The following is a 27,743-nucleotide window of genomic DNA, read 5'->3' as shown; positions in this document are numbered from 1 at the left end:
TCAGATCGGGGTGTCAAGTTGCTGTGTGATGAGTTTAGTTTTTAGACTGTTGTTGTTCTAATGTTGTATAAAGTATACTGACCTCCAGCAATCCCAGTCGGTTGTTGAGAATGCACAGAACTTGTGATTGGGTCCTGAGAAAGACAGCGCTACAGTTTCCTCACTGACTCCCAATTAGTAGTAGTTCTGAAGATGAAATAGCAGATTATGTACTAGAATTTATGGTACTGTAATTTCATGAAGGAGAACTAGCATCTAGTATGAGTCATGAAGATGGAAATTCAGGTGAGCTCTTTTTTAGATGTTTGTTTGGTCATATGTCCAACTTACCCGGTACAGAATAAGGTCATGCAAAACACAAGAGAGCAAGTTCATCCTTGACTTATTACTTCTTTCAACGTGGTTTTAGAGCAGTTTATTAAATTCACTATTTGTCTTTGTGCTGGCCATCTGCGCCACCCTCCTGTCTCGGCTTCCCACGTATATCCAGCACACATTCTGGCACTGGCCCGTCACAATGGTCTTTTTAGATAAGGCAGTCACGATACTCAGTGCATGTGGATGTTCCCCGCTCACGATGTATTCACGTGTGTACTTGCTGAAGCTCTCTCGCTCTCTATCTCTCTCGCAACAGTATTTCTCACTATTTTTTCACATACTGAGTCACACATAACACCTTCTCATGCATGTACTCATCCCTCTCCTTGGCCATGCTTGCAGTTGACTTTAATGTTCTTAGAGATACAAGATTGGCTTGCACATCAAGAGATAATAAAGTGGGGTCTGCTTTGGACCAAGGGTCCTTAACCCTTTTGACCTAGCTTTTCCAGTACTAAGTGGACCCAGGCCCATTGAACTATTCACACTGTTAGTTTGATTTGTGGTCAGTCACTCAATGAAATGGACTTAGTTTAACAAGCTGAGCCTTGTCATGAAGAAATGCAGTTGCCAGTCAGTGGAATGACAGCTCGGTAGCCCATTTCTGTTTCTCTTGAAAAAGTCCACTAACTTTACCAAGTGCAATGCATGTTTGTTTACCCAATGCCACTTTTGTTTTGAAGGCTTCAGTGCATGGTCGGGTAGCTTTAGCCCATACTCCACATACTAGGCTCTTGAAGGCCATCTCCTCACTTAATGAAGTCAGGCATCGAAAATATACATAAAGGATTTGGGATTGACGATGTGAACTGTGAACTATAAAACAATGAACATCAACAAGTTTGGTCCCAGGTGGAACTCCAAAAGGCAGTTCTTCTGAAGTTGTAAGCAATGGCCTACATTGTGCTCCTGACACTTCCCAGCAGACGCTTCAGATATCCTAAGAATGAAAGATCAGATGAGATCAAAGACAATTCTTGACAACAGCGGTAGAATACAAGTAAGAAATGTAATACTAGTGACTGCAGTCACACCAACATATTACTTCACTGAAATAATGAAATGGTGGAAGCAATTAAGCAAATTAGAAAGTTAACAAATTCATATGTAGTAAGTTGATATTACACTAAGAAGTAGTAGGAGGTTCTGATTATTGGTACTGATTAAAAGCCCACTTCATTATCCAGTTTGAATTCTATGGTTCTATGGAATTCTATGTTGACCAAGAGAAACCTTGACAATTTTTTTTTGCTGCCTGTCAAGTGATTCAGCCATCTAACTTAGTTGCTTCAGCCCAATATCCAGTATATTACTGTGAATATAAAGAGGATTAAAACTGCTGAGTGCTCCTTTGTAGTGACTTTCTCAACAAATCTGTGTAGGGAGTGAACGACCTTCACTAAGACTACATCCACACTGCAGGGTATGGTGCCCAATTGGGGTTTTTTAGTTCACACCCGATGTGGTCATTCACATTACCAAAAAAAAACCCCAAAGCTTCTGGGAAGTAATGTGCCTGGGCCAAAGCATGACGTCACACGCATTGCCGTGTGTTTACAGAAGTAAAGATTATTTACTTGCAGTGATTATTTGTCTTGAGTATTTTCTTGCTACATTTTAGTTTTTGTTCAGCAGTGCTTTTCTTCTTGGAACTCTACCATGCAGGCTGTTTTTGCCCTGTGTCTTTCTTATGGTGGAGTCTTGAACACTGGCCTTAACTGAGACAAGTGAGGCCTGCAGTTTTTGTGTTTTTCAGCCATTCCGAGATGAACTTACTGGTGTGCTTTGGATCATTTTCCTGCTGCATACCCCAAGTTGGTTTCAGACACCCGCATTCATGGTTCCAATTATCACAGCAAGTCTTCCAGATCCTGAAGTAGCAAAACAGCCCTAGACCATCACACTACCACCACCATATTTTACTGTCGATATGTTTTTTTTCTGTAATGCGGTGTTACTTTTATGGCAGATATAATGGGACGCACACCTTCCAATAAGTTCATCTTTTGTCTCATCAGAGAGATTTTCTTTGGGAGTATTTTCCCAAAGGTCGTGGCAGTCATTGAGATAGATAGACGTTTATGGATGATAACCTTTTCTGGACTGATAGAGCTAAAGTAATTGGTGATGTTCTAATGGGGGGGGTCTCAGGGCGATGTAGGTTATGATTTTTTCTCCCCCCCCCCCCATAAGTTGAATTTAAATCCTGCATGTTGTTCAATGTGTGTCATTGACTAATGGTAACATTTTCTGTATTGTCTAAAACCTCTAAGTATGACTTTCTGCACCCTCGGTTCAGAAGGTTGCATCATCAGTAGGTCAATGTGGTAACAGCGTAGAAGTGCTCTCTCAGTACATTGAAGGTAGAAAAGTGAAAGTCAAGATCCCATTTATGTTCCCTCATGTGGCTTGCACTCTCAGGGAAGTACACTCCTGAATATTCCAAATGTTTGAAAAAAAGTTGGCAAGTGGGATAGTCTGGAACCTGATACTACCTGTATACTATAGTATACTGTACGAGCATTTAAAACAGGACTGTAAGTGTCAATTTTGCATCTGTTCTCTCCAACGTGTGCCTTCTGTCTTCAAGTCATGGATTCCAGCAGCACGTATGAACAATTGTATAACACACATGAATATTCAAAGCGTGTTTGCATTATTAGTCTGTCACGCTGAATTAAAGCCAGAATGCCTGCAAATGTAAAAACCCTCAGACTTGTTGTGGTGACACTTGTGATCGATTGCCGCTTTGTTCTCTGAGTCATGGATGTGACACGCTGTGAGCCGCTAACACCGAGCCATCTGTGTGTGTTGTGTGCTGTGCAGAATCCCTGGCAGGCTCAATGACAGGCGCACTCCCCTCGGCGAGCTCAACTGGATCTTCACGGCCATCACTGATACTATAGCCTGGAACGTGCTGCCCAGAGGTGACACATTGCATGCATGAGTAAACATGTTGGAATTGCCCATAATTTCAAATGAGAGCTTCCATAAATCAGTATAGTAATGACTCAAGCGTGGGTAACAGGAAAAGAATGCAGTTGGAAAACAATGCAGGTATGTGATGTAAGGTACGACGTCCCAGACGGGTCCTCAAATGGAGATGAATTTTGTTTTGAGCTTCTGGCGCAGTGATTGTCTCACAGTAAAAGCAGCATAGTGTCTTCTAGTTTCAGCTTGCGGTTTGTTCCATCTTCCTCTCTCTGTCCTACCCCCGGCATGTCCTCGATGACCTCTACGAGCTCGTCTCCCAAAAATCTTAAAGATGGCTGTTACTCTGATCCATTCATGCTTCCATTACTCTGGCCTGTCACCTCTACACCCCGCTACTTGTCATAACTCTGAAGATCACCCTTGTTCTTCAAGATCGGCACGATACATTTTCCCCTCCATTCATCGGACACTCAGACATTATTGAACAGTCTTGTTAAAAATAGTACTTCCATACCTCTTTCTAAGTACTTCCTTACCTCCATAGGTATGTCATCAGGCCCGACCGCCTCCCCGTTATTCATCCTCTGTAGCGCTGCTCTGACTGATGCCTGTAACCCCATCATTTACACACATCACAACTTCCACCCCCCCCCCCCCCACTCATTTTCTACATTCATCCGTTCTTTGAAGTATTCAAAGTATGATTCAAAATTGTGCTTTTCACAGTGGGATGAATCACATTTGTCCTGCCAGTCAACGCTCCCTGATACCACTGAAAAGCCAGCAATTAAGAAATGCTGCAAATGTTGAAATGTAGAAATTGGCTGTGAGAAAATACATGTCACCAAAGTGAAAGATGACACATTAAAGGAAGTATTTCATTATATGTACATATTTGTACCTATTATTAGGGCTGCCACTGTTAACGCATTAATGGCCCAGTGTGAGAGGTCTCACTCTGTCACATTTTCTATTTGCTGAACATTTGTGGGCGAGGTTAAGAGCTAATATGCTAATAATAAATAAAAATACAGATAAATAAAATAAAATACAGAAAAGCTGAAAGAGAAAGTAGTAGTAGTAGTAGTACTACAAAAATATACTTGTTGTAAATAACGTCCATAGTTCTGAAATGGATATCCCTTAACATTTGATGTAATTATTGTTGTAGTTGCACATCGAAATATTTACCACAAATAGATATCCCGTACTTATCATAGATAAAAATGCATTTCTATCTGTGATTACATGCAATTAATTCCGAGTTAACTATTGACAAATTGTGGTTAATCACGATCAAATATTTTCATCAAATATTTTATTATTATATCATACACGCATAACATTAGTGGTTGATTTGGTCTCAAAAACATAATAATATCATAGTAATTAATAATAGTACATAGTAATATCATTTAGCAGCAACCTGTGGGACATCCAACATTTCAAAACAAACCTGGATTGTCACGTGATGGTTAAATAGAAAGGTTTGTACTCTTTCATTTTACTTTTTGGAATGAATGTTAAAATTAAAAAAGAATGTCTCGTCTCATTCTATTGGACCAAATGTCATGAATGATCTCATGTGGTGTCACCCCACATCTATTTTTATATGTGCACATCCCGCCTGTCGTCTTTGCAAACAGATCCACAGACACACTGACACTCACTCCTAGCTTGAATAGCAATGTGACAATGCTGATGGCTGCCAAAGCCATTGAACCCCCCGGGGCCTGAACTGCTAATGAAGCAGCCCACGTTGGGGAGAATCCCAGTAATGAGTCTCTTTAGAGCTAATTCAAATCATACACACTACCATTTTTTTAAACATTATACCGCTACATGTCAAGTAAACAGAAAAGGCAAAAATAATACACATGCAATTACAAAGTGACACATTCAAAATTGGTCTAACACATCTGGAGTGACGTCTGTCACAATGTCTGATTTGATTATGTTTATTGTATACCATAATCTTGCAGACATGGATCTACATGAAATGCGTCTGCTTGTGTCCAACTTTTGATAAATTACTGGGTGAAAGGAATATGCCAGTGGTTCCCAAAGTGCGGTACGTCAATTGCCATAGGCGGTACGTGAATAAAAATGATTAGGCCTAACACACAAAATTGCCAGTGCACTCGAACGCCTCACAGTGTGACGAGACCACAGCACGAAGTATAGGAGCAGCAAATGGTTCCTTGCTCTGTGTGCATCATATCAACCAACGTTTAAGCCTGAATGATGACTTTGTGCATTGAGAGGCTTTCATCTTGAAGATTTCATTTATATTGGCTTTCCGATTCATCCCCGCACGGCCCCAGCAATCCAAACCGGAGGTACACCCCAAAATGAGGCTTTTATTGTTTGCTGTATGTATTTTTGTATCCCAGATACTATTACGAAGGGCTAGTGGATCCTTTAGAGTTGGGACACCATGGAATTTCAGTAAACAATAAAAGACACACCAAAATACAACATTCATTGGTTCATTGTGTACTAACCAATGAATGTTGTATTTTGGTGTGTCTTTTATTGTTTACTTGCTCTATTCAACTTCATTCTTTTGTAAAGTGTCTTTGAGTATCTTGAAAAGCGCTATACAAATAAAATGTATTATTATTATTATTATTATTATAAACACTGAAGGAGTTTTCATTTGTTGCAATGCATCATCATCCTTTCTTAAAGTGACGTATTTGTGTTAAATGCATCTGACAAACGCTTCCTTTGTTGTCTGTGTAGATTTGTTCCAGAAGTTGTTTCGCCAGGACCTTCTGGTGGCCAGTTTGTTCCGCAATTTCCTATTAGCGGAGCGGATAATGAGGTCGTACAACTGCACACCGGTCAGCAGCCCACGCTTGCCTCCGACATACATGCACGCCATGTGGTAAGACACGCTAAGGCATGCTGTCATCATGATACAGCAGAAGGTCTCCTCACATACCCCCCCCCCCCCCCCCCCCCCACACACACACTTGCAGTAAATGACCAAGTACATTCTTGATTAGACGAGAGCTTCGCCACGGCGCAATCCATATTTTACGATGGTGCAATGTAACTTTTTTAAAGGCCGTGCAGTGATATATAAATGATATAAATGCCACCAGCCAAAAATTAATGAAGCTCATTTGTAAAATGAGAAATGTAGCCAAATGGCGGTAAAAGCAGCTGCAAGCACTGCATGGGAAGTGTGAATCTAACGTGCAATACGGCGCCATTACTTACGTCAAACCTATTTGGCAATCTCAGCTCGGTAATATCCTTGATAGAGCTCGACTATTCTTGTTTCAGGAAAAAAAGTAACCTTTCTTCTCGACAATCGTCTCGTCTTCCAACACCTATTGTCAATGTTCTAGTTCATCAAAAAATAAATATTAGTCAATGACAACACAACTAATCACAAAATGCAGTTTTTAAATGTTTTTTTATTATTATTAAGGAAAATGATTATTATTAAGGAAAAAGTCCAAACCTACACGGCCCTGTGTAGAAAAGTGATTTCCCGCTAAAGCTAATAACTGGTTGGACCACCCTTAGCAGCAACAACTGCAATCAAGCGTTTGTGATTTTTATTTTTTAAACTTATAAAGTCAGCAGGGTATCAAATACTGACTATAATAATATTGATCCTGTGTTCATTTACATCAAATCAAACAAATGATTGAAGATAGATGATGATAGGGTATAATCCAAGCATCCATGACGACTTCCCATGTCTCTCCACACTGTTTAACAATGCCGTTACATCATCCTCATCCCTTCAATTACACAATTGATTCTCCCACTAGTTTGTGTTTCTTATCTATAAATGCTTGGCAGCTCCCTCCCACTCATTATCTGTCTTGTGTGGAGAATCAAAGAAAGCCTCTCTCACTCTGCGCCTCGCGGGGCAACTTGTTGTGTAACAATCAGGCATGCGTTATTGTAAAGAACGGTGCTCTCGCTGACGCTGATCACTGCCATCATCACGGCCTCAACAATTAAGACCTGCGCTTCACTGCAGCAGGATTAAGGAGCACACCATGACGGGAGATCCAGACAACAGGAGTGAGAGAGCAATCAAACATTTACCCGAGATAAAAGTCTGCTTGAAAAATAAAAGTTAGATCGGGAATGGTAGACTTGAATGAGGTAATTAAACAATTTAGGGGTTGCTGGATCGATGCCCGAACATAAACAGTTGTTATTGAAATGGATAGAGGAAAAATCCCAGACTGATTACTCCCTGTCGACGTTCCAGTGTGGGAGTGTGTACAAATGTGGAAGTGTGTGTGTGTGTGTGTGTGTGTGTGTGTGTGTGTGTGCGTGTGTGTGTGTGCGTGCACCGCTCTTTGCAGCCAACAGAGAAAGAGCTTAGTCAGCCTCACATTGTCCCTCACGCTCATCTGTTGACTGCCGTCTCCTCTTCACATTCACCTCACACTCTGACAGGTTTTGGTGATGAGTTGCTCGTTGGTATCGGCAGCCATTAGCTGACTTACACTGACTCCATATTTGCTGATTCCACTCCCCTGCTTGTTTGGAGATGGCCATCTTTCTATGCAGACCCAAACAGTTACGTAACCTACATATTGCCTTTTTTGTCAAGGTTATGTATTCAGTATTTAGTGCACTGTGGTCATTTTATTATGGACGTGATGAAAAGCTGGTATCTTATGCCACTATCACTAATATTAAATGCGTACGCCTTACTGCTGAACCCAAGGTTCCGTACCGAAAAATCACATTTCGAATGCACGCACCGTTACACCCCGAGTACAAATGTAGAAGATGTAGCTTCCATGCTGTTTGACATTTCCCAATTTATCCGGCCCATGCACCAGTGAATATGTAATATACGTCACAAAAGGACGGTGCAACCTCACGAGAAACCAGAAGTATTTTTACCCACGTCAAGGGACTGCATTGTCCATGCAATGTATCAGTTGTAACAGAGAGAAACCAATACACTGTACCACATTGGCTGCTGATAAAGCTGTTGATGATGGAAGCAATTTTCCAGCAGAAAGAGCAATTTCAGTCAGCTGCTGAACATCACGTTACAGAACAGCGCATGGCAGCGCAACACCAAGCAGAAAAGTGAAAAGGAGACAGAGAGAATAGACAAGCTGTGATGGGGGGGTCCACATTGTGTTGCGTAACCCTATGAATTAGTTATGACGGCCATGAGTGAATACTCTGCTTTACAAAGGAATAAAAGGCTGCCTGCCGCCCTCTCTCGGCCCCCAGGCTTGAAATATACTGTAAAGAGTACAGGTAGAAACCAATAAGGTGAATATGTGCTAAGTGATGTTTGTGTGTGTGTCTGCATATTATTACCCACAATGCAGTCACCGCTTCTGATGTTGTGAATTGTGCATGTCACCCGTGACCAGGCAAGCGTGGGACCTGGCTGTGGATATCTGCCTGTCTCAGCTGCCAACCATCATCGAGGAGGGGACAGCATTCAGGGTATGTGTCCTGTGTTGCTGTGTGAATATTTGGGAAACCAGCTGCTTCACTTCTACAGTTCTACCTCGTTCCTACCACTGAAACGATGGTTAGATGAGCACCTAAGTCGCTGGCACTGTTCACAGAACACATGAGGGCATTTTAAATACAGGAATTAAAACATTCAATACAAGAAGTAAATGAAACGGTAGTAAAAAATACAACAATTCTTTACTTTTCTGCTGCACACCGGCAGGAGGAAGTCACCATAATGATACCATTACACCGCTCACTTGGCACGGTCCATTTTATTGGAGCAGATCTTTTCACATGTTCAAAGATGCCATCTTTATCCTTTATGGTTGTTGCGTTTTAGACCGGGCATGCCACCAATGTTGGTCATTGTTTCTTTGCTTTTTGAGTATTTTAGAATATCCATCTGTTCTCTTTCTATGCCGCTTATCATCACTATGTTTGCGGGTATGCTGGAGCCTATCCCAGCTGTCTTCGGCAAAAGGCGTGGTGGCCAGCCAATCCCAGGGCACATATAGACAAACAACCATTCACACTCACATTCATACCTATGGACAATTTGGAGTGGCTAATTAACCTAGCATGTTTTTGGAATGTGGGAGGAAACCGGAGTACCCGGAGAAAAGCCACGCATGCACGGGGAGAACATGCAAACTCTCTCCGAGTGGAGACGTGAACCCGGTCTTCCCGATCCCCTGACTGTGTGGCCTGCATGTGAACCATTTGACCACCGTGCGGCTTTTCTAATGTCCAATTTTGCTTTACTTTCACTAAAACTTTCCTTTTCGATGGCGCGCTGCCATCAGAAGAATGTGCATCTCAATCCTTGTCTTTTTTTTTCCAGTCCACGTGTCCTCATTATGCTCCAATCAACCTAACATTGTTGTGTTTTTAGAATGTGGGAGGACGCTGGGGTACCCGAGACGCCCCAACAGAGACCCGAACCCTCATACATAATGAAGGGAAAAAGTTAACCAAAAGGAAGGAAAATGGCGTAATCCTCCCTAAGTGTAGCCACGCCTGATAACGAGTTTTATTGTTTTGCCACATGAACGTAACTATCTGTTTTTCTTTTGTACTTGTTAATAATTGATGGTAGTGCGTATGTAGGCGGGGAACATCGGGACACAAGGACTACCAGTACTCGTGTCAGAGGTGGTATCATTTATGGTGATGCCTATAGATATTAATATTGATGAATGCTGCAGTCACTTAGTCCGGTATTTATTTATATGTTCAGTACATTTATATTAGTTATTTTAATCATTTTATTTAGTTTTAATGTTTCTTGTTTTTGTTTTGTTTTGCTTATTTCATCATTTTTTTCCAATCTCTTAATTCTTTATCCATTTTAATTTCTTGACTTACTTTATGTCTTTGCTGCCTTTGTAAAGGGTTGTTACAAACATAGTCCACCACAAAGGGGAAAAAGTTCCAAGAAATAACACGAGTGGTGCAGCTTTCTAAACGGAAGCGCTTTGATCCGGTCTTTTCCTCTCCCTTACCTGGCACTCTGAGGTGGGCATCTTCTTCATCACTCCCATGGGAACAGTTACTCCATCCTCATCCTTTCTCATCTTCCCGCACTTGTGCTGAAATCACTTTCCTGGCCTGTAATTGAGCCACGGAGGTCCAATAAAGAACATGTTTCCTATGATGCCTTGCTCCCTCCTCCAAGAGATTTTACCTCGGATATGTTTAACCTTTCTGCTCACTGTGGGCCAGATTCATTTTCACAAAGTGACATTTTAATGACGTACAGTGGAGAAAATAAGTTTGATGCCTGGCTATTGTAAGTTTACCGCCTTACAAAGCTGTGATTAGCACCTATTTTGTATGGCGGGGTTATTTAACCGAGGGAAACGGAATAAGACACAGCTTAGCAGGATGACGCAGTTGGTGTAGAGACCAGGTTGCCAGGTTGGCAGGCACAAAGGTCACACATTTGCACACATCTCGGGGGGGATTTTGGTCAGAGAAACATCCCCAAAGCATGTGTGGCAGTAGCGACTGTGTTGTTAGGTCATATTCACCAAGTCTCCAGTCCACTCCATCCCAAAGATCTCAATTTTAGCGTCATGTGACCAATTAACATCGTACCGAGCCTTGTCTGAGTCATTTAGGTGTTGCTTGTCAAACTTTAACGTGTGGTACTATTGCCTTTTTTTGGTGACTGTGCTCCCAACTCTCTTGACATCATTACCCAGCTCCTCCCTTGTACTTCTGGACTGGTCCCTCACCTTTCCCACAGTCACCCTCACCCCACCGGGTGAACTCCAGAGCGAGGACAAGTACACGAGGACTTGTATTTCTGAATTATGAATTATATTACCCATAGCGGTCTCTTCCCAGCAAACGTCTTGTTGATGGTCTTGTAGACTTTTCCAGTCTTGTACACTTCTCCAATCTTGTCCCTGAGGTCCTTTGACAGCTCTTTGGTCTTGCCCGTGGTGGTGGAGAGGTTTTAACGGAAGAGACCGTTTCTGTGTAGTATCTTTTGTCCACGTAATGAGTTGAGATTTGGGTCAGTTTCTTAAACAGGAAGGATTAATTTGGGTATTTCAAGGACATATAAACATTCTGGGGGGATGAAAATGCTTGGTGGTTGGTAGGGGATCAAATACCTTCACACAATGAAATACAAATGTATAACATTTGTTTTCTCTAAAAATAAACTTATTTTCTCCACTGTATTATCTTTACACTAGCGGTATTGTGACTAATATTTCCTGGAAAATAATCAAATACAAGGACTTTGTTCTTTGAATGAAATAGTTTTGCATGTCCCCACTGACGTACAAAAGCTCAGTCTTGAAGCTAATTCAGTGCACTTCCTTCTTGGGTATGGACTTCCTAAGCTTTGATTATGCAGACGTCAACTTAGCCATCCAGCCACAAGGCATCGACACTTCCCTCGTCACATCCATCATCAGTTGTTAACTGTCGTAATTCCTGCCGCAGTATTAGCACTCGCCCGTGATCAAAAGCCCTCCAGCAAGCAATCAGTCAGGCACGTTGCCACAGCGGCAGCCAGCGAGCGAGGCTAAAGGTGATCATCAGGATTTATGTCGTTACTGCAGTACATTGTCATCCTTGGCTCGTGTGTCACAACCGTTCTAACGTGAACTTAGTCACTGCAGTCTGGATCCTAATGCTTGTCTGTCTCTTTCTGTGTGTGTGTGTGTGTGTGTGTCTGTGTGTGTGTGTGTGTGTGTGTGTGTGTGTGTGTGTGTGTGTGTGCGTGTGCGCGTGTGTGTGTGCACGTGTTTCCACAGCACAGTCCTTTTTTTGCAGAGCAGCTGACAGCGTTCCAGGTTTGGTTGACGATGGGCGTGGAGAACCGGAACCCTCCTGAGCAGCTCCCTATTGTATTGCAGGTATTTGCTCACACACAATTAATTACACCTTCAAGTGCAGATTTAAATCATCCAACCGAAAGAAAGGTGCACGCTCACATTGAGGGCACACACACCTGGATCCCTTTGATTCCTTGACATGTCCAAATATTTAATCACTGCTCAGTTCAAGACATCTGCCTTACGTTACACACATTTTGCAATATAAATCGGAAAAAATCTGAAAATAATGAAATGTATTTTACACTTCCACACCTAGTGGACAATAACGTGGCCATCCAGCTGGAGATTGAACCTTTACACCACAGCTCACTAAGCTCTCCAGCTTGATGCCTGGCGTCAGGTCGGGATGAGGCCAGGCATCGGCCGTACGTAACAAAGAGGAACGTGGCGCTGCCAGGATGCCATCTTTGTAACCGATAGCCCCGTCAGCAGTGGTGGAAATTGAGTTTAAACAGGCTTTATTCTTCCTTTATGCACAAGCAGCCTCTTTAGTTCATAGCCTTCATAGCATCTTGATGGAGCTCATAGATCAGCTCTTCTCCACGGACTGGAGCATTACCAGCATTACCACTGCAGCAGTACTTTCCGCACCATTACTGTACTTCTCTTTAAAGCTGCTGTATCTGCTACACGAGCAGGCTCATTTCCTTCATTAGAGACCAGAGCATCATATCTGTTCCCCGTGGAGAACATTTGTTTAGAGGTCCTAATTGGGGTGGAGAGCGTCTATTCTTTGCATCAGCTGTTGGAATCTTCTGTCCTCGTCCCACTGGGTCGTACAGCTGTTGTATTGTGTATTATATCATACCCAATGGCGGTGCGTTGCTGTGAGTGGTCATTTCCTGCTGACTCAGCCCTCTGTCGGCAGTTCTGCCAGGACTTGTTAAGAGCTGGAGCAGCAGGAGCCTTCAAGATTACGCAACATTATGCAGCGCAGTAATCTGAAGGCTGCTTCAAGCCCTCTCATATATTGAATGGATGCATAAACGTGTCCTTCTCAGCATGCACTGAAATGACATTTAACGCCAGTCCATCAATATCACAACAGTGGAATTACACTCACGGGCCACAACTTGCACACCCTAATCACATCCACTGCAATAAGGATGCACGTGCAATACCGAGGTTTTTTGTTTCACTAAATATTCATTCATTTCCTACCGCTTATCCTCATGAGGTTCGCGGGGTACACCCTGGACTGGTGGCCAGCCAATCCCAGGGCACATGTAGACAAACAACCATTCACACTCACATTCATACCTATGGACAATTTGGAGTGGCTAATTAACCTAGCATGTTTTTGGAATGTGGGAGGAAACCGGAGTACCCGGAGAAAACCCACGCATGCACGGGGAGAACATGCAAACTCCACACAGAGATGGCCGAGGGTGGAATTGAACTTTCTCCAATCGGTCTCCAAGCTGTGTGGCCTGTGCGCAAAACCACTCGTCCACCGTGTAGCCGTTTAGTCAACATTAGCGGTGAAAAGGTATGCCAACGTCATGGTTTGGTACGTATCTTGGGTTTTACTCATCCAACCCTGCACATTTTTCTAAAGCTGTCATTCCCAGTAGCTGCCATTTTGGATCATTTGGACTGGTTTTTGGTACGGTAAATACCAAAGAAAGGTTAGACTCTCATCTTTCATCAGGAAAAAAAATGTTTCCACCCTTTTTCATTCTTTAGAACATAAATAAGTTTCAGCAAAAAAATCCTTTCTCAACAAAAAGGGAGGAGAAACAGCTTTTTGTTAAGCATAACTTCCACTTTGACACAAATTTAGCAATATATATTTAGCCAAAATATATAAACAACTATGCCACAAAATAAAGTAGACAAGAAAACAGTTGTTTTGCATAAATATAACAATTTACAAATATAACATTAACTGTTTACAATTTTCACATTTGGAACTGAAGTGTGTGTGAATGCGTTCAAAATGGGATTATTTTCTATGAAGCCGATGAAATAATGGTTCCAGCATCTCGCTACTGAACCTGCCTTTGTCCATTTATAGTACGTATTTCAGAGAGGAGACCAAATGTTACCAAACGGAAGATTTTAAGGAGAGAAAGGAGTTTTGGAGCTCTGGCTTCTCCTTGACACGATTGGCAGCCATGACTCCCGCTTGCCAAAGGCTGGGCTTTACTGTATTTCTTTACTGAGTAGACATGTGATGCTATGAATAGTTTTCCTAGTTGCCATAAATTTGTGATCAGTGTTGATTTTTACCGAGTTAAAATGTGCGAATGAAATTCCCTTTCAATAACACCGTGTGCACTGTGGCGTTATAGTCAGACTTTTTCATCAGTCAACGGTCTAAATTCTGCATCTTCCAGGTAACGTAAGCTTGACCAGTGAAATATCGGCAAATACTACGTCTGTTGAGGGCCACTGTTGGGTTTGCTTAACATTGACCAAGAGTCATGTCCGTGTGTATTATAAGCTAACATGTCCGTGCATCCAGGCAGTGTGATTAGGAATCATGCTTATCCTTCACACATCAAGGTTTAGTGAGGGATTAGTGAGGGATTGTACTTACAACCCCAACCTTGGCATTTAAAACAGGAAATGTTGTTTGTCAACTTGTGTATTAAATGTGGTTCTATCTGTCAAATCACCAGACAACTGAGGATGAAAAGCTTTGGAAGCTGTGTGTGCCTTTTTTATTATTTACACAACACACACACACACACACACACTGTTGTGTAGCTTTGTGTACGGATGTGTAGGTAAGGCGGGAAGGTCCTCCTCCATCTGTACTTGTGGTCGTCCTGATCACAAGATTCGTGTCTTGCTAATAATACATCTTGTGTCGGCGGTGTGCACGCATGTGAGCACCCATGTTCCTCCATATGCTCCGTCCCACACACGCCGTGGGACAGTCACTTTGGGACGTTCGGCCCTCACACGCACACACGCACACACACACACACACACACACACACACACACACACACACACACACACACACAGACACCATGCAAAAATGTTTCAAACCAACACATGAGCACTGACTGGGCTCTACGCTGGTGTTCATCCATACTGTATTCCCTGTGGTCAGGTGTTTTAGCCAAGTGAAAATGTCATTACCCCCCCCCCCCCCTACAAACAAAAACTAGTGTGGCCTGGTGCCAGCATGGTCGTCATCGTGGAGGTTCAGCCATCTGTTTACACTCCACCTCCTGGGCCTATTAGCTGTTCCTCCTGCAGTCTCTGGTTCTAGCTTCCTGTTCATCCTGGAGGAAGCGAAAATTCATCGCTGACCTTTCTTTCTTTTTTTTTTAAATTAGGTCCTCCTGAGTCAAGTTCATCGACTTCGGGCTCTGGACCTTCTTGGGCGCTTTCTGGACCTTGGACCATGGGCTGTGAGCTTGGTACGTTCCTCACAGTCTTCTTGGCCATGATTTAAATGTCTGCATATAGCTACAATCGTTTCTTTTAATAGCATTAAATATGCATTACAAATTATTTACACTGTAATGATGTAGGTGCTCAAACGCTATCATTAATGAAAGTACTGTTGTGCAAGGTCCAAGTGCAGTATTAAGCAGTGTGGAAAATACAGTACAGTACACAGTACACAGTACAGTACACAGTATTGTGACACACACAATATGTGTCTTGTATATTAACTGGCTACATTTTGAGTGTTAAGTTGATGTGTGATGAGTTAAGTTCTTTGTAGATGACACAGTGAGTCAGAATAGAATAACTATTGTATTCCATTCTATAGGAGCTGTCACGGGATTAGAACATGGTCATTAATTAGCCAGTCCGCTCCTTAAGATGCAGGGTTCAAAGTTCAACAGTAGCTTCAAACACGCCCACAAGTCCACTTGATGCCAAAGAGCTCAGTTTTGGTGTCATGTGACCACATCACCTTCTCCAAGCCTTGTCTGAGGCATTCAGGAGAGTCTTCTTGAGCAGGGGCGTTAGAAGCCATCACAGCATAGGTTGTTCATGTCTTCTCCTAATTTCTTCTCAGTGACTGCCAACTCCCTTGGGAGTGCAGGGACTACTTTCTGGGTCAGTAACCTCTCAGTTGGTGGTAGGTAAAGCTGTCCTCACTGTGGACAGGGACACTGGTCTTCCGGCAGTTTCAGTTTCCTGGCATGCGTGGGTCTTGGTGGTTCCTGGGTTGTTCTTGAACATCCAGACCCATTTTCTTTCATTTGAGGGACAGTATGGGTCCAAAGTACCAAAAGATGACCAGTTTTTTAAATGATGGCCTTGGAAATCAGCAGTTATTTAGAAATTGTTCCCAAACACTTCATTTTGTGAATCTACAAGTCTTTAAAGATCTTCACTGAGCTCCAAAATGAATCCTTACATTTGGACACAATTCTTAGTTTTTATCATCAGTCATTGTAATCGTATGTTGGTATAGTCATCCTACCCTGATTAGAGGTAAGCTTAGACCTGGATCATCACACCTAAGCTGGAGGTATCTGTGTCTCCAGGCCCTGTCGGTTGGGATCTTCCCTTACGTGCTGAAGCTCCTCCAGAGCTCAGCCAGAGAGCTGCGACCCCTGCTGGTTTTCATTTGGGCTAAAATCCTGGCTGTGGACAGCGTAAGTGATTATTCCTTACTGAACCATCTTAATGTTTCCCGACTGCTTAGAACCTCACCAGCGTCCATCATTTAGCAAGCGAGGAACAGACGACATTGCAGATGTTTACATGTTATTTACATTTAAAATAATGGCTAATATTGTCATAACTGAGTGATTGATGGCATGTAACTTAGAGGGAATAATCCCAATCCAGACAGGTTTTATTGTAACCATTTCAATTCTTGTGGGTGGAGAATCAAGGAATTGAATTCAGAATGAACACAACAAAATATACAAACATATACATATACGGTTCTTGTATGATCTTGGACAGGAGTTTTCAGATAAAAACAGATTAAGTCAATGATTAAATGATCAAATAATTAGTAGTTTTTTGAAAGCTCTTCTTGCTAAAGTGTATCATCTGTACCCGTTTCCCTCCCCCATCTGTTTGTAGTCTTGTCAAGCTGACCTGGTCAAGGACAACGGCCACAAGTATTTCCTGTCTGTTTTGGCTGACAGCTACATGCCCGTGAGTATTTTAATGCGACTATGGGCGTACTTGCACTTGACTTCTCACAGGCTCTTGATGATAACCAACACATCATAGAAGTGGGTCGTGATGCAATAACCGCAGAAATCATAGAAATCCAGAAATATTGTAAAATTCACATTGTGCGTGATGTCAGACGTCAGCTCATTTGCATATAGTCATCCATGATTCAATTTTAGTTGCATTGTGTGCAAACTATGCCATTCACGTTAGCAACACGTTACGTTTTTATCCGAGGGGTCAAGTGCATGTTTTGGATGCAGCAAAATGCGCTCGGTGCACAGCGAGGTGAACTTTGGTAATCATCGCATGTGAAACGTTAGATGGATTTGTATCATTTCTTTCATCGTTTTTAGGGCACACTTTAGTATGTCGCAAGTGGACATCAGATGGTGTTTTATACGCAGCAGACACAAAGACACTGTTCCTCTGTTGGGACAATGTGTTTTATCTGGCTAGAGCTTCAAATCAATGCAGTCTGTGCCTCGTGTCTTCAAGTGATACCACCTTCTCGGGTACCCAAATCCAACCCGAGGCACCCTGCTCACCCGCAACTACATCCATGTGCTCAGCAAAGAGATGTAATGTCGTTTGAGTAATGCACTCGCTACTCTTGCAAGTCAATAACGACAACTATCACCTTGCATGATAGACATAATCAGAACAACACGGTCAGACCGGAAGTTATCTGCAATGTCACGGAAATGGCACTAATACAGCAGCATGGAAGTGATTCTATGCTCAAACACATGCATGTGCACAATCCATGCAGGTTTGAAATGGAAACATTTCATAACAATATTAAAATACCAAAGATTCAATAATCCAATGCACTTGCTCACCCTCGACCTTTTTATGCCAAATAAAGACGTCCCATATAATTCAAGTCATTGCTTTTCTCCCAAGCGATCAATATCACCTTGCACAATACGAGTCATCAGAATGACTCCCTGATAAACTGGAAATAATCCACAAAGTAAGGGAAATTGCAGTAAAAGAGCAGAATAGAAGCGATGAGGGGAAGGGAATGAGGGAGGGGAATGGTGTGAATAAGACCCGTGATTCAAGTCAGTCCATATTCAATCAACCGCATGCAAACATAAGCACAAGAGTATTTTTAAGTACAACAGCATTTAATGACCCCCCCCCCCCCCCCCCCCCCCTTCCGCAGGCCGAGCATCGGACCATGGCTGTCTTCATATTGGCAGTCATTGTGAACAGCTACAGCACTGGACAGGTAGGCGGCGTGCGTTCCCTAGCCTCCTTTGAATGTGCCCATCACAGGTATTTCACATCACAAAGTATTTCTTTGCTTTCCTCAGCACGATTTACACTGCATGTCTAAAAATCCAGTTGGGATTTAGTGCCGACATCCACTTTTTTACCGCCTCAAGTAGCGTCCTCCGCTCTAATCGATAGATAAACTGGCTCATTTGTTCCTTGGATGTTTTGCCACTTAAAATAGTAAACACCTCCCTGCGGGTAGTCGCCTCCTTTTTTCCCCCTTGATGACAGCGAGTACTAGCGATGCCACCACATACGTACATGTCAGCATCTTTTACATTTTCACCAAGTGGTACAGTTGGCTGGAGTACATCACACCCGGATTCGTTAAGCCTTCCCATCGCTGCCAACTCATGAATTGCATGAGTTGTGTAAACAACAATGTGGAACTACGCTGTGAATACAACAAGAAAAATGTACAATACCGTGTCTGCCTATTGGTACATGCAGACTATGTACTTACTGTATATAATGTATCTATAATGTATGGCTCAGCAGGTAGAGCAGGTAGCCCAGACGTCGTCCCTCTCTATCATAACACCTAATGTTATGTATCCTGTCCCCTAGCAGCACACAAGGCTGGAGTTTTGGAATGTTCTTTTTTCTTAATGCCAGGGTTTTCAAAGTGTGTCCCGTCCCTCCTCTGGGGGCACCAGAGCACTTGAGGGTGGGCACAGGATGCACTGGCATTGGCCAGAAGAATGTGACAGAAAAGGAGCATTAAATCCTGGAGTCACACCTTCAGCCCAGCAAATGGACTGGTAGATGATGCTGGAGCACAACCGCTGAGCTTCTATAAAGCTAATTCAGATGGAAAAATATTACATTTGTCACATCCAGAGCATTGGCACATACAATATGGGTTAATGTGTTTAAATGTATTTGAAGAGCTTGCAACCAAAAGGCGCTAAATCCAATTTTCACTAAGTTGCATGTTTTTCACGAGTTTAATAGACCTCTGTCATGTGTATCCAAATCACATATTTTGGTCTTGAAATCATTTTAAAAAATATGAAAAAAAGTGATATGAAATTTATGCTTTCAACCAAAAGGCGCTATTTCCATTTCAGATTTCAACCAAAAGGAGCTAAATCCCTTTCTTTATTCTTTATTCTGATTGGCCCAAGTTTCCCATCTATTGATAATCTGACCAATCAGAGAGAAGAATACAATTGGCACTGCACATACAGAAAGCCAGTATCAGTGCACATCCTGTTTTGTTTGTGTACATGAAGTACACGTATGATAGTTACAGTATGTTATGCAATTCAGGAGAACACAAATTGTGTTTTTACAGTATTCTGTAACATGGAAGTTTTTTTTTACGCCATAAAAGGCATGTCTCTACCTTGACACCTCCAACTTTCATGAGAAACATTATTTTACTTGTACTAAAAAACATACAATGTAAAGAGTTTGGAATGAGATGATTTTTGTCACTGTCACCTTCATGGTGCAGTCAAATATGAGCACTGCTTTTAATAACATTTTTATTCATTTCATTAATAATAATTATTTTGTATTGTATGTTGAGAATGGCTTCTGTGTTGTAATTATTTTATTAGCATAGCACATTAAAGCACCTTACATTCTTTTACAACAATGCCATTGAAGAAGTTAAAGGTGACTTCAAATTTATTTCAGCCAAAAGGCGCTAAATCCATCATTTCAGCCAAAAGGCACTAAATCCATCATTTCAGCCAAAAGGCACTAAATCCATCATTTCAGCCAAAAGGCGTTAAATCCATCATTTCAGCCAAAAGGCGCTAAATCCGAAAAAAAAATATATATATATATAAAATACATGGTGTGTGCAGGATTTTTATGACCTATATTGATAGCTCTTTCATTTGCAATATAGACTTGATGACCAAATAGATTGATATGTGCGTAATTAAAAATCATTGATTTTCTCGAAATCAGTCAAAATGGATTTAGCGCCTTTTGGTTGCAAGCTCTTCATTTAATGATCAAATCTCTACAGCATTATTTAGACTAAGTGTCCCAATCAAATGTATTGAATGTTAAAGAATTTTTTTAATTCCACATTCCATGTTAGTTGGCGACTGTAAATTGTCCATACATATGAGTGTGAGTGTGAATGTTATATGTTATATATCCTTATAAATAAGGAGAATAGGTGTCATAGAGGACTCACTAACGAGTGGCTGCTGAATGCTGTCTGAAACGGTCTAAAAACCTTTGTGGATTTGCCCCAAACACGTGGACTCGGCCTCAGCTCGCCTCTGCTTTTTCATATCTTGAAATATTTTGTCTGTGAGCTGAATCAACAACACTGAGATGATGTACTGGACGTCTTCATTTCATCAAGCACACACACCGCGTTGAAAATATCCCACTAAGAAAGCATTTGAGCCTTTTCCTGTCTAGTTGGGAGCATTATTCCAGTCCTTCATCTCCCTGACGGCTTGTATTCTTCATCAACTTGTATTTGGAACTTCTTGTATAAACGTAACAAATCAGACCAACACATTTTCCTCCGTATTACTGTGTACTCAATGTACTCCATGCCCCTACCTCTCTCCTGGGCCTTTTAATAATAGATGATCTCCAGCATAACAGAAGGACTCTGCCTGCTCCACATCTCCATTATTCCTTCCTGTTGCCTCACGACGACATCGTCAGCGCCGTCAAAACGGGCTTCGGCTACTAAGCACCATGATGGAAGGACGCACAAATGATACCAAACACTTTCAATGGGGGGGGGGGGGGGGGGTTAAGACAGTGGAATCTCACTTAGCCTGTTGGCACTGCTCAGAATGTATTTTTATCATAACACATCCTTGTTAGCAGCATATTAGCTTGCTAATACTTGGGAACAGGAAATGAAAGTCAGCTCAGAGACAAATTGACATGCAGTATAAATTGTGGTAGCTTTTCCAACTGGTCTTAAAATGTTGATGAGGACTACACAGTACCACACAGTACTACACAGTACTACACAGTGAAACATCTCAACAGGAGAGTATGTATTTCCAATAGCAATCATCACAGACGCCCCAAATGAGGACAAGCATCAACTTAAAAGTGGAGAAGAGAGCAGTAATTATTAATGTTGTTTTCCCAGTGACATTATGCTGAACCATCCAACCTTCCCTACAAGGCGCGTCTGCCGAACTTCATACAAGAACACGAAGAAACCAAACTCGGAGACGCGCTGATAAAAATGTTTTTAAAGGATTTCCTTTTGATCCCGGCTTATTTTAGCCGCCTAGCACCAATTAGCTTTTGTTGACGGAGGGAAGAGGATTGGTGTGGTTCCAGGGAATGGATGATATGGGCGCACGCCTCATATGTAGACCTTGTTTGTGTGGGTCCTTATTAGCTTATTAGCATTGATGTCTTGGCTAATGAAATGACTAGCTTGGTCCTAGCTTGGACAGTCTGTGTGATGTCGCGGATTAGCCGGCAAATAGCGTCCGGACTCATCAATCTGTCCTTCCCCCCTCCCCCCAGGAGGCCTGTCTGCAGGGCAACCTCATAGCAAACTGTCTGGAGCAGCTTTCGGACCCCCATCCCCTTCTTCGCCAGTGGGTGGCCATATGCCTGGGACGCATCTGGCAGAACTTTGACCCGGCCCGGTGGTGTGGAGTTCGCGATAGTGCGCATGAGAAGCTGTACACGTTGTTGTCCGATCCAATCCCTGAGGTGAGACATTATCACGAGGGCTGATGTTTTGGAAACAGCTGGAGAGGTCCTTACCGTGGTTCTTCCTGAAGCGGGGCGCTTAAGTACATTTTTCTTTGCTTTCATTAAACCTTTGTTCAAAAGCTAATACTCATTGAATAAACGGTTGATTTAGTCCTACATACCATTAAAGATCTGTTGGTCATATTTACAGTAACCATCACAATCTGCTATGTTGCTTTCATACCATGATCATCCATGTAGACCGAGAAAAGTGTGATTTATTTTGGGGTTGTCTTCTTCTAACCTGCCTCTCGAGAGGTTTTAAGCCTGTGTTTGTAGCGTTAGCACGGCCAAGAATTGAGGGCTGGGATTGGATATGTTGCTACAGGTGAGGTGTGCAGCTGTTTTTGCTCTCGGTACCTTTGTGGGAAACTCTGCCGAGAGGACGGACCACTCCACCACCATCGATCACAATGTGGCCATGATGCTGGCCCAGCTCATCAACGATGGCAGCCCCGTGGTCCGCAAGGTTGTTACACACACACACACACACACACACACACACACACACACACACACACACACACACACACACACAGTCCTTTTTCCATTGGAGAGAGGTTTGCATGAATGAGACCGTGGCAGGCGTCTTTTGTCCACAACAAGAGTTGTGATTAGCAGTACCTTCTTAAAGGGACAGGACTAATTGATGTTTAATGTAAACATAACCGGTCTGTGGGGTCAGAATGCTTTGAAGTGATCAAACATGTGCTTGTGTTTTTGTGTTTGCCAGGAGTTGGTGGTAGCATTGAGTCATCTGGTGGTCCAGTATGAAAGCAACTTCTGTACTGTTGCCATTCAGTTCATAGAAGAGGAGAAGAACTACACGGTGCCGTCACCAGCCAACACAGCAGGTACCCACCATGTTCACTTCCACCTTTTGTAGTGGGACCCTCCAAAGGGCATTGAATTTGGCACCCATGGCTATCTGGGCACTATATGCACTGAATTAGCAATCGTTTTGTACTTTAACCACCCCAGATTGTTTCCTATACGTCAAGTTCAAGTCCAGCACAAAGCTGTATAGGACACACTTGAACACATTTAACATATTTTTAGCAAAGGTCATCATATATTTAGTCAACATATTGAGGCGTTTGTTGGAAAAGCTGGTTGAAAGCACACAAAATGTAACATTCCCACACCACATTGGCCTCTCAGGCTTGTCTAACGCTTCGGTCCCAGTACACATGTGGAAAATATCCTGCTTGACGACAAACCTGTCCACAGAATGACCCGCCATCCCTCATTCTAACACCTCCTCTCTCGTAGCCAGCTGTCCTGGAGGAAGGAACAGACGGCGTAGACACAACATTTCATGTCATGTTAGTCCTGTGAGCACGCGGCAGCACGCTGTATGCAACATAAAGTAGAAGTCATGCCAAGCATCGCTTTTAACGTTTGGGTTAGTGTTTGTGTCATAAGCCATCATCCGCCCACTCACCCCAGACACACACATGCAAATAGTATGCAGAGGAGCGATCGCATCACAGGTGGCTACACTAAGCATGTTTGTGTCTGTGTTTGTAAACCCCCCCCCCCAACCCGCCACCCCCAACCCGCCACCCAAAGCTACTCACTGCAGTGGAGCTGCCGTCCAAGAGAGAAAAACGGATGATTTGAGCGAGAGATTCCAATCAAATGTTTAAAGTTACCATCATAAAGTAGACTTGAACAAATATAGAGTATATTAAAAAGTACCCTGTTACTGTGTTGCATGGCATTGTTGGGGTACAGCTTGTATCAGCTGTGTTTTTCACATTCTACCCTTTTGTTTATTCTCCTATTTGATTCCAGAGCCTGGAAACTTGACTCCAGTGAGAGACAGCCCAGCGATCCCACGGCTGCGATCTGTCAACTCGTATACCAACATTCGTGCGGTTACCACCGCCCGCAACCTGAACAAGAGCCTGCAGAACCTCAACCTCAATGAAGAGGGTAGGAGTGGCAGATTACATAACAAAAGTCATACATTTCATTGTTGACAATTCTGTGCCGTTTAAAGTGATGATGGACGAAGTGGAACATGAAATATTCTTTTCTAAAATACTACTCATTCATGTCAAAGGTGTGGGATGTCAATCATTACGGCTTTTGTTCAACATTTTTATGGCTGTCTCATTTTTATGAATGTGTGGGTGTCTTGGAATGCAACTAGGGATGTCCGATAATATCTGCCCATGGATATTATCGACATCACGTTGGGTATGACATGAAGTGCTGGTTATGTGAAACAGGAGTAAGGCGTTTAATCCAATATGACACCTCAGGAGGAACTACTTTCAACCTTTTTCTCCAACTCGTGTTTGGCGGCATCCCAGTAAAAGAAGCATGGCGTGATTATTGCATGACGTTAGTATGAGGAGGAGCTGCTGCCTATATCGCTATCGAAAATAAAGAGCAGGCAATATGACAAAAAAGGCAATATCAAGCATCTCTATCCAAAAATAACTATTATATGGTGTGTTCAGGGTGTCAGTAATATTTCAGTGATCTGTATTCCATTTAGCAGCAATTTGAAATCCCATGTTGAACATGTTGAGATGTAAATGTTTCTTGTGTTCTTTTACGTGTTTGACTTTTCACTCTTGCATCCAAAAGTGAGATCCCTGTGTTGCTCATTCAGGTGCACCAGCAGCGTTCTCTCCCGGAAACCTCAGCACCAGCAGCAGCGCCAGCAGCACACTGGGAAGCCCCGACAACGACGAATACATTCTCTCCTTCGAGACCCTCGACAAAATGCGCCGGGTGTCTTCCTATTCGTCACTCAACTCCCTCATAGGTAACAGTTTTGCTGTAGTACGAGTTCCATTGACCTTGAACTTCATGTACGTACAAATGGACGTCCACCATAAATCATATTTTTGTGTGCCAGTAAATGTAGTTGCTGGTTCAATGACTTTTACCAGGAGAGGAATGATACTTTTAGTGTTGCAAAGACTAAGCGTTAGCTTTCAAATATTTGTCACATTAGTTTTATGAAATTATCCATGAGATGTTCGTCTTGGGCTGCTGATCATTTTTGGACATTTGGAAGTTCACACAGCAAACGAGTGGAGCCTCACGAGGAGAATGCAAGTCAGCAGTTGTTTAGTGTTTATTATTCTCACACGCTTGTATGTTAGCGCCGTCCCTTTCAGCCTAATAGCTTTTCATAGAAGGCCTTCTTGATACGCACACACTCACATAGCACAATAAGAGTTGCACATATCCATCCATTCATTTGCTTCCACTTATCCGGGTCGCAGGGCAACGGTTTTAGTTGGGAAGTCAAAACTTTGTTTAAAGACCACCGCTTCCAGGACATGAGGCCTTCCCAGGCCATCTGTGAGACATCATCTCTCCAGTGTGTCCTAGTTCTACGTTCTCCTGGCTCTCCATGCCTGAAATACCTCACCAGGGAGGCATCCAGAAGATGTCTGGCCCACCTCAACTGGCTCCTCTTGATGTGAAGGAGCATGGCCAAGCTCCTCACCCCATCGCTTGGGTTAAGTCCAGTTAAAGTCCAGTTAAAGTCCAGTCACCCTATGGAGGGAACTTATTGTCCTTCTGGCCATGACCCAGTGCCCATGACTGTAGGTGAGATATAAGATAGATTGACAGGTAAATTGAGAGCTTTGCTTTCTGGTTCAGCTCTCTCTGACCACATTACATCCGTCACAAAGCCGATCCGCCAGTCGATCTCACGCTCCAACCTTCCCTTACTGCGAACAAGACCCCGAGACTTCTCTCTCCCAAGCACCTCCCAAAGGGTGCAAGCCACCATTTTTCCAACTGAGACCAATGGGTTCAGATTTGAGGTGCTGAGCCTCATCCCTTCACACTCGGCGGCAAACTGGCCCATTAAACGCTGAAGGTTGCAGATGAGGCCATCAGGACCACATTGCAAATAGCTAGAGATCCTAAGACCCCCAAACTGGACAATCTCCATGTCTTGGCTGTGCTTAGAAATCCTCCACATGAAATTGGTGCCAAAGGGCAGCCTTGGTGGAGGCCAACGTTCAAGTACCGAATGGCACGTAGTCATGTGACACCAACCATGTATTCCCGGAGGTTGAATGCCTTTTCCAAATCCACAAAAAACATGTAGACTACAAGTCCGTACCTGCAAAGAAGGTATTTTGAAGATACGTGTTTGTGAAAAAAGCATATGGCAACCAAATCTGTGTATTCCAGTTCCTGTTCGTCAGTGCCAGCAGAGACTAAAGACGTTCTGACTGCCGGGAGAACAAAATCAGCTTGTTAATATTTCAAAAGCCAAAAGCAATTTCTCTTCTAGTTCGACGGCTTCACGTTTGCTTTGGTAATGTTTCAGCCGTTTCAGACCAAATCATCTTTTTATTTCAAGTGTTTTGTGGGTGTAGGAGAAGTCAAAAGCACACCTCCCTGACGTGGGCCCTGACAGCCACATTATGCACAACTGGGAAAAGCATTAAGTGAGCCTCAATCCGTCATCTGTATACATGAAATGAAGCACTTTGTATAAATCTGGATTTGAATATTTCTTGTTGAGCAACTCTCACACCTTAAGTGTAGAACTTGTATTCGTTCTTTTCATTGACACTCGCTGACCGAACTCAACCTGGAGGCATTTGTCATCATTTAAACTTCCTTGTTGGTTCGTCTGATCTATTGGTTGGTCTGACGTTGTCCCCAAAACACTTTCTACTCAGAAGTAACACAACTTGTATTGATTTGTTTGGAGTTTTCTTATAGATAAACATACATTGACGTCTTTTAAGGGAAAAAGGGCCAGTGTAGTACATACCGTGGCGCTTTAAAACAAATTGAAGCCATAAATGCTGCAGCTGCAAGAAAACAAGCAGGATAATCACAGTCTGTGGGAGTTGGAGCCGTTTCAGTCGTGATTTATTGATCCATGCATTCACTGGTTTTCTTTGCCTGCTTGCTATAATTTGTTTGTACAAATTATGCAATAAGTGTAGCCAGAGAAAGTACATTTGCTATGTTCATACACTCAAAATGAGGTGGATAAATGATCTGGATACTGGTCGCTTATTCTATTTTCATGTTCATCTTGCAATATTCTATAATAATCGTCCAGCAGCAAGCACATGGAGTGGTTGGTAGTCAAAAGCTGCCAATAGCATGCAAGTATGGATCTCCTGTCATTTGACCCCCTTAGTAAGAGATGAACATGCCATCATTTTATGCTACTGTAACAGAGAGAGATAAAAACAATTTAGAAAACGTGACTGGTTAATTGCCTATGAAACACACTAATTAGTCCTGTCCCTTTACCAAAGTAATCCTGGTAGTCCACAGGATGTTTCCAAAAACGCCCCCCTCCAGTGGAAACAAAAAAATCTTCACCACTGTACGGATGAAGAACTGGATGAAAAACGATTTCTGTCTGCACGAATACGCAAAGTCATGGCGGCGCTGCAGCCATCAACGGTCAACTCAATTTTACCCAATCAGAAGCGTCAATGATGTCATTTCTATAGACGACACAATGACAAACATGGCGATCCACGGGGG

General features: G+C 42.7%; 1 protein-coding gene across 5 annotated transcripts in view; it reads left to right on the top strand.

Moving 5' to 3' along the window:
• rptor (regulatory associated protein of MTOR, complex 1) overlaps positions 1-27,743 on the top strand; it is a 130,779-nt gene that overhangs the window by 53,675 nt on the left and 49,361 nt on the right. For all 5 annotated transcript variants that reach the window (XM_058073778.1, XM_058073705.1, XM_058073456.1 and 2 more), the window contains 13 exons: positions 3,205-3,305; positions 6,058-6,202; positions 8,691-8,766; positions 12,054-12,155; positions 15,431-15,514; positions 16,601-16,711; positions 17,151-17,225; positions 18,418-18,483; positions 22,008-22,199; positions 22,570-22,710; positions 22,975-23,095; positions 24,039-24,179; positions 24,868-25,023. In XM_058073778.1, coding sequence (XP_057929761.1) covers positions 3,205-3,305; positions 6,058-6,202; positions 8,691-8,766; positions 12,054-12,155; positions 15,431-15,514; positions 16,601-16,711; positions 17,151-17,225; positions 18,418-18,483; positions 22,008-22,199; positions 22,570-22,710; positions 22,975-23,095; positions 24,039-24,179; positions 24,868-25,023 — 1,511 coding nt within the window. The remainder of the gene's footprint in view (positions 1-3,204; positions 3,306-6,057; positions 6,203-8,690; positions 8,767-12,053; positions 12,156-15,430; positions 15,515-16,600; positions 16,712-17,150; positions 17,226-18,417; positions 18,484-22,007; positions 22,200-22,569; positions 22,711-22,974; positions 23,096-24,038; positions 24,180-24,867; positions 25,024-27,743) is intronic.

The sequence above is a fragment of the Doryrhamphus excisus genome, chromosome 1 (assembly GCF_030265055.1).
Source record: "Doryrhamphus excisus isolate RoL2022-K1 chromosome 1, RoL_Dexc_1.0, whole genome shotgun sequence".
Classification (NCBI taxonomy): Eukaryota; Metazoa; Chordata; class Actinopteri; order Syngnathiformes; family Syngnathidae; genus Doryrhamphus; species Doryrhamphus excisus.
The sequence above is the reverse complement of the archived record's forward strand: the minus strand, read 5'-3'. Positions and strand labels throughout refer to the sequence as shown.